Source organism: Bufo gargarizans, unplaced genomic scaffold, assembly GCF_014858855.1.
Source record: "Bufo gargarizans isolate SCDJY-AF-19 unplaced genomic scaffold, ASM1485885v1 original_scaffold_1831_pilon, whole genome shotgun sequence".
Taxonomy (NCBI): Eukaryota; Metazoa; Chordata; class Amphibia; order Anura; family Bufonidae; genus Bufo; species Bufo gargarizans.
Genome location: NW_025334536.1, coordinates 262,592 through 276,089, shown reverse-complemented (window position 1 = coordinate 276,089; position 13,498 = coordinate 262,592). Strand labels below are relative to the sequence as shown.

Genomic DNA, 13,498 nt, shown 5'->3' with positions numbered 1-13,498 from the left:
CCACTGTACGCTTTATATTCTCTGTGTATATTGTGTAATGTCTTGTGAGCCCTTAAGGCAATTAAATATATAATTTAACCTTGTGCTGTCTTGTATCTCGATCACGAATCCCCACGTCCGTGTTTTGGCCTAGTAATACACCCTATATAATCCCGTTAGCGGACCGGGCTTATATCAAACGAGAAACTGGTGGTAGTCTTTCCGGGCTGAGAACGCGCTGTTTCACTGGGTCAGTGAAAAGTCTCTCTCCGCTTGTGGCCTCTCTGTGTCCACGTGGACAGGAGGCGTCTGTGTAAACTGTATCAAGCGGACCTTACGTACTCCCAGGAGGGCGGAACATCACGTCTTGGTAACCAGTGACCATACCGTATCTCGTGAGCTCGACGTGGTTGACGTCAGGCGGAGCCGCGTGGTGCGGTATTCGTCACACGTAGTAAAGTGTATTTGTACTTTATCGTGTTTAGTGAAAAACTGGGCCAAACATAAGCAGTAGAAGTAACTCATCGTTCTGAGTTTTCGGGGTATTCTGGCTAAATAATAGTAATGTACAGTGTAAAGGAGAGAGATGTTAGGTCAATGGGGGTTCAACCCCTGGGACCCCACTGAATGCGGCAAGGAGAAGTTACACTACTGGTGTGACACAGCCAAACTCATTATATAAGTATATGGAATTTGTCTACAGGGGATTGCGGTGTCAATAAATCACCTGCATTATATAGAACACGAGGACATAACATTTCAGAAGTAATTCCAGGCGTGGATTTCTTAAGGGCCTACGTGTAGGATAACAGCTCCTCACTGCTCCCCGGGGTGAACTGAGAGTGCATGACCACGAGAGATAAAAAACATACCGGGTGTGTGGAGGAGACGCTGATATCATACATGCGGGAGCAGCTCTCCTGTATTCTGACCTTGAAACTGCTGATTTAATACAAAAACAAGACACACGTTTCTTTATTGCCACCAAAGGCACTCTCACCTTAAATACTCTGTGCTGCTAGGGGCCCTGCTCCTTCCACAAAGTAGTTCTCTATAAGTGAGCGCCTATTAGATCAGAAGGGCTCCCAAGAGCAGAAGGCTCAGAACACATGCTAGAGCCTGCAGAAGGCCCCAACAAGCCAGCAGAAGGCCCATGTGGATGGCCCAGAGTACAATCATGAGCATTCAGAGGGCCTGTAGAATGCGCCCCGGATCATGCAGAAGGCCCAGAGACGCTAGGTTCAATAGCATGCAGAAGGCCCCGGAATACACCAGAAGCATTCAGAGGGCACCCTGGGGCCTGCAGAAGGCCTAGAGCCCCCAAGAGCAAGCAGAAGGCCCAGAGTACAACCTCATGCATTCAGGGGGCTGGAGGGCACCTTGGAGCCTACAGATGGTCTGGAGGGCACCTTGGATCATGCAGAACGCCTGTGTTACACCCCAGAGTGGTGTTACCACTTCTGCACCTTGCTACTGTCTTTATTGGTCTAACCTCCTGTCATCTTATGCATTTATTCCAGGTCCTCCACACTGTGCATTTCTAATGTGATGTAACTGTTCATGTAATGTGCCTGGTTCATCAGCAGGTGGCAGCAAACACGGCAGAGCTATATTTACTTTCTAGCTCATATGGACTGCCTCTGAGGACGTCAATGTAGAGTTACAAGCAGGTCTAAACAAGCAGTTTGCGGGCGTCTCATAGTATCATGGAGGGATTACAGTACCTGTAACCCCCCATGCTCCATATAGGACTCTGGCCCAGTACTGTGTGGAGTATTTAAGCGCTTAGTGCAGTATCTTTTTTGGTTCTCTGGTTATTACCGAGAGGGACAACTGTGAATAGACACCCTACTCATACGGGCAGGAACCTAGTGGTAGCCGTTGCTATGTCAGTCTATGTATGTATGTATGTATGTAATAAAAAATAGTCTCATACAGCACTTTAACCTTCCTTGGGTACCCTTAGAGCACATCCTAAGCACAAGCCGAGGACGGCATGATTTTAAGTAAGGGGGAATGTAACATCCCAGAGTGGTGTTACCACTTCTGCACCTTGCTACTGTCTTTATTGGTCTAACCTCATGCATTTATTCCAGGTCCTCCACACTGTGCATTTCTAATGTTATATAACTGTTCATGGAATGTGCCTGGTTCACCAGCAGATGTCAGCAAACACGGCAGAGCTATATTTACCATTCCATTTAACCCCCCCTCTAGAGAGAAGTAGGAGAGTCCTACTTCCTGCCAGAAGGGTGGGGCAGAAGTTCTAGTCAGTCTAGCTTACCCCCAGCTAGGGGAAAGCTGTGCAGGGGCACATCTCTACTGGACGTGCCCACACCAGCCAGAGCACCCCAAGGAGGACAAAGCTTAAAGCCTCAGGAGCCAGGAGGAAAGTTCCCTGGCATAACCTAGAGTCAGACTACAAAATGAAGTGCAGCGTACAGAAGAAGCTGAGTTATACAGCCAGCCTGTCAGTACAGCAGAGTCAGAGAGAAACAGATATAGCAGAGTGGAGTTTGCCTGCCAGTTTCATGCTAAAGCCTGCTGGAACCAAGACAAAACCTGTAAACCGTTTTGGAGAACATTTATGCAAAGTAAGGCTGCCATTGAACTTCATCTCAAAGTCTCGACCCCAGTTATTCTTTTATCCCTCAATTATTCCCCCTATTTATTGCTTCAGAGCCACAGCCTGGGGTCCAGTGGTATCTAGGTAGGAGCACCGTGACACACATAAAGAGACATTTAAGGCCGCATTATACCACCCAGCATTTCCTACACCTGGGTCGCGTTGTGGGGAGGCGCCCGTTGCACCTGGAGGGCACTCAAGAGCCTGCAGATGGCCCAGAAAATGCCCTGAAGTATCCAAAAGGCACCCTGAAGTGTGCAGAAGAACCAAAGAAGCAGGAAGACCTGAGCAGAAGGTCCAGAGGACACACCCTGCCATTTTCATAACCCATATTAAATGTATACTGTTAAAGTATGTCTGGTCTTTTCCATAAACTGCGCCACACCTGCCTATGGGCTGTATCTGGTATTGCAGTTCAGCTCGTCGGAGCCTTAAAAGCACACACAACCTGTGGACAAAGGGGCCATGTTTTTCTAATTATGTATAACCCCTTTAAGTGAGCAGAGACCGGCGAGCGGACTACAGCAGAGGGAAAAGTAGAAAAAAGTAGGGATCCAGCTGCAGTGAGATCAGAAGTATTCAGAATGGTAGATGGCGGTGTAAACCGATATCAGGAGTCATCAATACACGAGCTAATCCTTCATGTCTCTGTGGTCGGCTCTCCGGCCCAATCGCTCTGAGCTTCATCCTGCGCCGTCTCTCCGCACACATAGGGCGTATTGTATAAATCAGGAGCGATCCTATGGGAGTTCAGCCCTGTTTAAAAACTTTCATCCCTGACCCTCCAAGTCCTCATTTCCTGAAAGGCTGCAGTCGGGTAAACAGCCAATGGTAATGAATCCGGTCACATCCTGAGGTCAGGAATATCATGGGAACTTCACAGTTAGGCCCATGCCTGTCCCTTTAACACCTGACACACTGAACATGGTGACAAACCGCGTGGACAAAAATATCGATGATTTGATATAATTACTAATATGGGAACAGAGTATAATAATAAAACATCGCCAGACATTGTCAATTTACAACATGTCTTATACTCTATTCACAGTCAAAGCTGCACTCACATTTCTGCTGGTTTTCTGTTTAAAGAAAGCTCACATTTCAAATATACAGAGCGAATTCTCATTTCAAGGGAAACATCTTTAGAATTTGGAAAGCAGCTTTGGAAGTAACTGGAGTACAATATCTGCATTAAAAATTCACACAGGAATATTGCCAATATTCCCAACAATGCAGACTCTCCATGGTATGTTCAGGAGGACGCAACACCTCTGCCCCTCTCCAGACCCCTCTGCCCCTCTCCAGACCCCTCTGCCCCTCTCCAGACCCCTCTGCCCCTCTCCAGACCCCCTCTGCCACTCTCCAGTCTCCTCTGCCCCTCTCCAGACCCCTCTGCCCCTCTCCAGACCCCTCTGCCCCTCTCCAGACCCCTCTGCCCCCCTCCAGTCTCCCCTGCCCCTCTCCAGACCCCTCTGCCCCTCTCCAGACCCCTCTGCCCCCCTCCAGTCTCCCCTGCCCCTCTCCAGACCCCTCTGCCCCTCTCCAGACCCCTCTGCCCCCCTCCAGTCTCCCCTGTCCCTCTCCAGTCTCCCCTGTCCCTCTCCAGACCCCCTCTGCCCCTCACCAGACCCCCTCTGCCCCTCTCCAGACCCCCTCTGCCCCTCTCCAGACTCCCTCTGCCCCTCTCCAGACCCCCTCTGCCCCTCTCCAGACCCCCTCAGCTCCTCTCCCCATAACCCCCTCTGCCCTCTCCAGACCCCTCTGCCCCTCTCCAGTCTCCTCTCCAGACCCCCTCTGCCCCTCTCCAGACCCCTCTGAGCCCGATACCAAGCACAGCCACTATACAATGTGCGGTGCGGTGCTGTGCTTAGTGAGCACGGAGAAGACTGTGGTAGTCACAGCTGATCTGCGGGGGTCAGGTCTTCAGTATCCGATCATTGGGGGTCTATCCAGAGGCTAGTTCATCAGTAATAAAATCTGGGAAAAATCCTTTTGAGTCACGTCCTCGATAAAAATTGCGCCTTTATCACTTTTCAGAATTCCCCCATCATCACTGCTCCTGCCCCTTCAGGATGATAAGCAGAACCTGTCGAGTGCCATGTACAGGTGGGCGCTGCGCTGGAGATAACGCTGCGGTGGACATGGCGCTGCACTGGAGATAACACTGCGGTGGACATGGCGCTGCACTGGAGACAACGCTGCGGTGGACATGGTGCTGCGCTGGAGATAACACTGCGCTGGAGATAACGCTGCGGTGGACATGGCGCTGCACTGGAGATAACACTGCGGTGGACATGGCGCTGCACTGGAGACAACGCTGCGGTGGACATGGTGCTGCGCTGGAGATAACACTGCGGTGGACATGGCGCTGCACTGGAGACAACGCTGCGGTGGACATGGCGCTGCACTGGAGACAACGCTGCGGTGGACATGGTGCTGCGCTGGAGATAACGCTGCGCTGGAGATAACGCTGCGGTGGACATGGCGCTGCACTGGAGACAACGCTGCGGTGGACATGGTGCTGCAGTGGAGATAACGCTGCGGTGGACATGGCGCTGCGCTGGAGATAATGCTGCGGTGGACATGGTGCGGCTCATATGACACAGGCCTCTTACTTTGGAGGATGGAGCGCTTCGCTCACTTCTACCCGTCATGGCTCATTGTTGGCAAGCACGCCGCGGCTGCGGGCAGCTGTCACCATGATGCCAGCAAGGAATTATTCATCTGCCATATGGGCACAGAGCTCATATTCACTGCTGCACTCCCTGCTCTGGGATGAGGTGGCAGGAAGCCCCTTAAAGGGCCAGACCATTTTTATGGACTCTGTGCTTCAATTCCTCACCATTTCCCAGAGCTCTGCTTTCTGTCAAGAAATAGAAACATGGTTTATATTCTAATATGTTTTACAGCTGAGGGTTTGTCACAACAGCATCCAGTCTCGACAATCCTCTGTGAGCTAAATACATGAGCAGAAAATCTGGGCGACTGCCGCAGGAGTTGTCCCTAAAGGTCATGGCTGGTTATTCTGTCCTATACCCCTATTCTGTCAGGGGTCAGTGACCTCCAGCACCCCAACTAGTGTGAAACTACAACTCCCAGCATGCACACTGGCTCAACTCTTCTCAGAACTGACATAGAAGTGAATGGAGCAGCATGCTGGGACTTGTAGTTTCACAGCAGCCGCCGTGCTGCAGGTTGCGGATCCCTGTTCTACATTTCTTTCCCTGCATATTTAAACACACGTGTCCTTGAATGAAGTAAACTCTGCCTGTGTGTCAGTCTTCACTGCGCTTCTGAATTTCTGTTCACGAGCCAGGACACTTTCCGTTGCAGCTTGAGCTCCTCTGCGCCCATTTCCACATGATACCACTTCCTGTCAGAGACAGCGGCCCTGGGACCGGCTAGAACCTGAATGGTCCGGGTGTCACCGATGGTCACATATCTTGTTCCTGAGCTTCATATAAAGACAATAGAGGCGAAATACGGATCATGTCCCTATGACAAAGCTGAATGGCAGGAGCAGTGACAGGAAGTGTTGCCATAGGGGAACAGGATTCCCCCCCATGTACAATCTCTGCAACAATTATATAAAAATAAAATTCAATAGTATATTTCTGCTCCAGCAGATCTTCGGCTCCCTCCTCGGCTCTAGAAAATCACCTGTCAGCGACGATCCCATTTCAACCTAATCCCCGCGACCTTGAATAAACCGCATTTATCCCTGGCGGTGTAATCTGTCACGGGCAGGTATACGCGGTGCGGCCACTCACTTACGTAAAATCACCCGTCATGTGGCTCCCCACTCAGAACGTACATCCGTGGGGGTCATTCTACAGGCAGGTATGAAAAAGACTCATCATCAGGGTAATGAAAGTGATCAAAAGTTCAAGATCTTCCTCATAACTGCAGCTGAGGTTTTCTTCTCCGCTCACATCCAAAGCTGCATTCAGAATTTAGCCGATTTCCTACAGCTAGGGGGCAGAGTTCACGTCGCAGGGTATTCCAGAGATTAGGAATACTTCCTTGCAGACTCCATTCCTTGCCCTTCTACGATTGGCGACATGAAAGTCACATGACCTGGCGTGTCGCCCCCTTCGATACAACTGTCTTAAAAAGGACTTCAAGGGCTCGTCCAGATTTCCAAAAACACGGCCGCTGTCTTCCATAAACAGCGCCACACTTGGTCCCCAGGTTGTACGCGGTACTGCAGCTCAGACTCGTGGTTCCTCTGCATCGGTGTCCCTAAGACAACACTTCCTGTTCGGTGCTCTGGTGTTTACCACATACACCATGCGGGTGGGCGTGGCTTGTCGCACCTTGTCGGAGAACAGGAAGGGTTGTCATGGTAGCAGGAGAACCGAAGTGACCGTTTCTCCCTTTTTTAAAGGGGCTGCTACAACATGGTCGACCCCGAGGGACAAGATGTAGATCTGACTCCGACACTGAGGCTGTGGGAAAACTACAACTCTCATCATGAACACTCGCACGGTTGCAGATGGAGCACGCTGAGAGTTGGTATTCGGGAGGTCGCCGACCCCTGGGCTTATCAATACACCAGTCCTCGCTGCGTTACATCTGATTCCCCAAAGCACACGACAGGAAGTGTTGTCTTGGGGACAGAGGAATTACGGGCAATGTCATCCACCGAAACCTGGCACCATTGATAGAAATGGTTCCGGGCTGCAGTACCACAGATTACCTGAGGACCGAGGGTGGCGCTGTTCTGGGAAGAAAGTGGCCATGGTTTTGGAATCCTGGACAAGCAGGACATGTGACTTTCGTGTAGCCAATCATAGAAGAGTCCGAATACCTGGAATATCATCAGTAGTGTCTGAACCTACAAAATGTGCTGCCCCCTTGCTGTCGGAATTGAGCTAACTTTTGAAGGCAGCTTTGTATGTGAGCGGAGAAGAAAACGTCAAACTTGAGATCCATCCCTCCAAAGCGCCTGAACAGTTATACAAGTGCAGGGACGAGGCAGATCTTGTACTTTTGAGCCCGAATTCTCAGTTTTAACACCGTGACGAGCCGCAGATTGCAGCGTGGTGCGACATTGCAACTAATGGAAGCGAATGGCGTCACGTTGCGAACAGCAAGATGCCACGACTTGAAACTCGCTTGGGTGTTTTGCGGCTGTCGCGCGGCGGCACCTTATGGTTCAGTGTGATGTCGGCAGTGCTAGACTATGGCTGATGAGAAATATATACACGTCATGGCCAGGACACATATGGCGGTGGTCCGGTCGCCCCCTGGTAAGTCGATGGTTTCACTTATGTGACAATCGGCGCAGTTTTACATAAGAAAACAGTGGCCATATGTTCAGGAAACGCTCGGAGCAGAGGTCACCGCCTGCGTCCAGGCATTTAAAGGGGCAGTACCTCTTATTACAAGCCGCTAAAGCATGTGTTCTAAGAGTCTTACCAGCAGAAGGCAAATCAGACTTAAAGGGCCACACACACCCCCTTCCGAAATCAGAACTGCAGCAGGAAGGAAAAGCTATGGGGGCTGCTGCCAAAACTTCTGCCACCTGATCCTTACACATGGCCTATAGGCAGGAAGCTTTATGTGCAACCTCAAAATAGGCCCCCAGGGCGACCACTCACACGATGATCTCTGCTTGCTGTCAGGGAATGTGAACATGTTTGGACTGACAGGGGTGCAGAGGTAGCAGTCAAACCCGAGCCCTGATGGTACCCAATGGCAAAACCAATAATCGACACGTTAAGTGGGGGCCCTGCTGCAGAATTTACACTGGGGCCCCAAGAGCTTCAAGTGACGCCTCTGTACTTAGACCTAATGCATTATACAGCCGAGGGTCTACTTGTATCCAGTCTTAAAGGGATTGTCCTAAAATGTATCTGACAACCAGGACCCCCCAACGATCACGAGAACTGCGGTCTCATGTCCCCGTTTGAACGGAGCGGAGGTCAAGCACGTGTGCCGTTACCCCATTCACGCTCTACGGGCTACATCCGGGGGTCCCAACGGTTGGACCCCGCCAATCAGACACCTATCCTATGGACAGGTGGTACAGTGTCTTGCAAAAGTATTCACCCCCCTTGACTTTTTTCGTATTTTGGTGCCTCGCAACCTGGAATAACATGGATTGTTGGAGGATTTGCATCATGTAATTACAGAACCTGCCGACCACTGTGAAGATGGGTTTTCTTTTTTTATTGTGAAGCAAACAACAAATAGGACAAAATAACAGGAAAAGTCAATGTGCAGAACTATTTACCCCCTAAAGTCAATACTTAGTAGGGCCTCCTTTTGCGGCAATCACAGCTCCAAGTCTCTTTGGTTAAGTCTCTAGGAGCAGTTGCCACCTCTTACCGCTGGGATTGTTGCCCGTTCCTCCTTGCAGAACTGCTCCAGCTCCTTCAGGTCGGATGTTTGCGCTTGAGAACAGCAATCTTTACGCCTGACCACAGATCTTCTATTGGATTGAGATCTGGGCTGTGACTCGGCCATTCCAACAGATTTACATGTTTCCCCTTAAACCCCTCAAGTGTTGCTTTAGCCGTGTGTTTGGGGTCATTGTCCTGCTGGAAGGTGGACCTCCGTCCTAGTCTCAGATCACGGACAGAGTGGTGCAGGTTCTGCTGAAGGATATCCCTGTATTTAGCACCATCCATCTTTCCCTCAGCTCTGACCAGTTTCCCATCCCCCCAGCATAATGCTGCCACCACCATGTCTCACTGTGGGGATGGTGATCTTTGGGTGATGTGTTGGGTTTGCGCCAGACATAGCTTTTTCTTTGATGGCTGAAAAGTTCAATCTTAGTCTCCTCAGACCGGAGCCCCTTCCTCCATACACTTTGGGAGTCTCCCACAGGCCTTTTCACAAACTCACATCGTGCTGACAGTAATGGCTTCTTCTGGCCACTCTGCCATAAAGTCCAAGTCTATGGAGCGTACGGCTTATTGTCGTCCTATGTACAGATACTCCAGTCTCTGCTGTGGAACTCTGCAGCTCCTCCAGGGTCACCTTAGGTCTCTGTGCTGCCTCTCTGATTAATGCCTCCCTTGCCCGGACCGTGAGTTTTGGTGGGCGGCCGTCTCTTGGCAGGTTTGCTGTTGTGCCGTGTTCTTATCATTTGGCTCCTGGGGATCATCAAAGATTTGTATATTTTTTTTATAACCTAACCCTGACTTTTACTTCTCAACACCATTGCCCCTTACTTGTTTGGAGAGCTCCTTGGTCTTCATGGCAGTGTTTGGTTAGTGATGCCTGTTGCTTAGGTGTCGCAGCCTCTGGTGTGTATATATAATGACAGGTCATGTGACACTTAGATTGCACACAGGTGACATCATGTCACTAATTATGAGACTTGTTATATGACTTCTGAAGGTAATTGGTTGCACCAGAGCTTTTTATGGGATTCCTAACAAAGGGGGTGAATACATACGCACGTGACAATTTTCTGTTTTCTATTTCTAAATTCTAAACAATAGTTTTATTTCTATATTTTTCTCATTTCACTTCACCGCCTTAGACTATTGTGTTCTGATCCGTCACATACAATTCAGATTAACAAAACATTGAACATTGAGCTGTAATGTAACAAAATACAAAAAAAGTCAAGGGGGGGGGGGGTGAATACTTTTGCAAGGTTCTGTAATTTGTCATTGTGGGAATATCCCTTTGATCCTTCCGTAGCCATCTGCCCTGATAGTTCGTTACAATGTATCAGCGCAGGTAAAATGTATCCATATGACATCCAGACAGAGGACGGTCTCTAGACGATGTGATACGTATTAAGTTTTGGACATTTTTCATACCCTTGATATAAATAAAATTGTGGCAATTCAAAGAGAGCAAGCAGAGTTTTTAACAATTATGACAAAATCAAACACGACAAATTTAAGTTAGAAAGTGATTAAGCTTAAAGGGCTTATCTGACCCTGTAACCCCCTCCCCCCCCCCCCCCCCCCAAATGCTCGGGTCCCTCATACAGAACATTCTTACCTGGCCCCCGACGCCTGCGTCCCTCCAAATCTGTGCACGGCCGCCGCTGCATCTCCCGTCGTGCAGATCACAACATCCAGCGGCGGGGGTTGGAGCCAATAGCGGACCGCCACTTGCTCCCCTAGCGTCACAGGTAAGTATGTTCTGTATGAGGAACCCGGGCATTTCGGGGGGTGTTCACAGGATGGATAACCCCTTTAAGGCCTCATGTGCATGACCGTATCCGTTTTCCAGTCTGCAAATCACAGATCGGCAAAATACGGATGCGCTTGCCGTCAGCATTTTATTTGCCGACCCCTTGTTTTCCGTGGTCTGCATTTTTGCGGACACGTTCTATCTTTTTTGCGGAACGGACATACGGATTCGGAAAGCGCGCTCATGATCCATGTGCTTTCCACAACTGTATGTCAGTTCCACAAAACGATAGAACATGTCCTACCCTTGGCCGCAAAAAGCGGACCACTCACCCATTGAAGTCAATGGGTCGGCATAAAAAAAATGCGAATGCAATGTGGATACAGTTGTGTGCATGAGGCCTTATTCACATGAAACTGGAGAACGCCTGGACTAGCCCTTTAAATCTGGTACAGAAGATACAGTACATACAGTATATAGCGCAACATCTGCCTGGATAGAATCTGGCAGGTAGGTGGCGATTATACACATAGGACGGGTGGGGCGTATTACAGATAGGTGGGGGCGAAATTACACGGGCGTAGCTTTAATACGGAGATATTGTGACCTGGAGACATATATATATATACACACACCTTAGACTTCATAGCTTATCCCACCACTAATACTGCCAGGGAATAGAACCGCTTGCTTTACCTGCAGTGAATAGAAGCATTCTGCAGGATTCCAAGTTGGATCATACATGAATTCTACAGGTTTCCGTGTCCCTCTGACAATCCAGAACATCCAGTGTTAATTCTGACTTTTACCAAAATGATCCGATTTCCCCAAAAATAAATAAATTAAAAAAAAAGGCCCCCTCCATACTTCCTAGGAATCCAGCGCCCCCTGGTGTCGAGGACCCGCTTTACCTTTACAACTTCCTTTCGTCCTGGTCACTTCTCGCTCCTCACACAGAGGATCTGATACGTTGTCGACTGGACACAAAGTAACAAATAAGGAACCGTCCGGGAATTTTAGATGAGGGGAGCAGGTGGGACAGGTGGTTACAATGCGCAGGATCCGCGGCCGCAGATTGTTACATTGTGTCCGGAAAGTGAAAAGCCTTGGAGGATCCTAGAAGGGATCCTGCTAGGCCCCGGGCGTGCGTCCCCTGCACAATAGGCCAGCTCTGCATTGTAAACTAGGGGTCTATGCGGCAGCTTCAAGGTGGCCGGAGATGGGATGAGGGGGGTCAAGAAAGGCCAGAAATACCCTGGAGACTTCCATTCGGCCCCAAGAACCCCCGAACCCCAGAGACGCTGCAACGGCAAGAAGCCAAAAGAGGACAAAAAGTTTCCGTACCTTGAGTTGATAGGGCTGGATCTCGCTCAAACTCTGGTTCCTCAGCTTCTTGGTTAAAACCTTCAGCATTGTCCAACTCCGAAGGGCGAGGAAGGGGTTAAAGGGTCATTGAACACACTCGCACAATCACACACGGTAACGAAAAAGTTGAAATATTTTTGTTTTGCTTCTTTGTTTTCTTTAGGCACATAGGATTTAGAGGCAAAAATTTTTTTTTTTTTAAATCTATATAAAAAAAAAACTAAAAAAAAGTGACTTTTTTGTTGCTTAAGTTTCTTGATTGCTATAGTTTTTTTATGGAGGAGCTCTTCTCCCCCCTTTACTGTAGGTTGCCGGTAAGTTGAGGCGTCCCCGGGAGTGGTGAGCAGCTCTCCATAGCCGTGGCTCCGGGCTCACACTCACACATCCACGCACACTCATGCACACACTCACACTGCCTCTGTCTGTGACTCTGCCTTCTAGCAATGTGAAACTTGCAACAAACACAGAGCTCAGCGCAGGCCCTGATTGGTTGGCAAAGGGAAACTGTGTCAATTTCAGGAGGCCGGCCCTTTATTTAAAGGGAAAGTGATAGCAGGCAGGGCCTGGGATCCTGGGGAGATGAATTGCAGTTTCTTTCCTCCTTCCTGTAAAGCTCAGGGGACAGGAGAGTAAAAGCTGCTGAACGTCAGTGGGGAGATTACACACCGCGCTCTCTAGACGGCTCAGGAGGCGTTTAACCTTGGCGACGGCCTGTGACGGCTCCATATTTAATCACCTCTACAGCATAGTCCAAGTTCTGGAGAGGCGTAGCCGGGCCCTCGTGAAAAGATTCAGCTTTTCCCCTCCACACGAGTAGCAACATGGGTGTATCAGGCATAAATAATCTCGCCATATACTTTACCTATAAATAATGACGCTATATAATGGTACACAGATAATCCAGCCATATACTGTAGCTATAAATAATGACGCTATATAATGGTACACAGATAATCCAGCCATATACTTTACCTATAAATAATGACGCTATATAATGGTACACAGATAATCCAGCCATATACTGTAGCTATAAATAATGACGCTATATAATGGTACACAGATAATCCAGCCATATACTTTACCTATAAATAATGACGCTATATAATGGTACACAGATAATCCCGCCATATACTGTAGCTATAAATACTGACGCTGTATAATGTACACAGAAATAATCCCACCATATACTGTAGCTATAAATAATGACGCTATATAATGGTACACAGATAATCCCGCCATATGCTGTAGCTATAAATAATGACGCTGTATAATGGTACACAGAAATAATCCCACCATATACTGTAGCTATAAATAATGACGCTATATAATGTACACAGAAATAATCCTGCCATATACTGTAGCTATAAATAATGATGCTATATAATGGTACACAGATAATCCCGCCATATACTTTACCTATAA

The 13,498-nt window shown here is 48.8% G+C and overlaps 1 protein-coding gene across 1 annotated transcript in view; it reads right to left on the bottom strand.

The window, feature by feature from the left end:
* LOC122923723 overlaps positions 1–12,505 on the bottom strand; it is a 75,414-nt gene extending 62,909 nt beyond the window's left edge. The window contains exon 1 of the mRNA XM_044274574.1: positions 12,056–12,505. Within this exon, the coding sequence (XP_044130509.1) occupies positions 12,056–12,124 (69 nt within the window). The 5' untranslated portion in view covers positions 12,125–12,505. The remainder of the gene's footprint in view (positions 1–12,055) is intronic.
* Between the last annotated feature and the right edge of the window lie 993 nt (positions 12,506–13,498).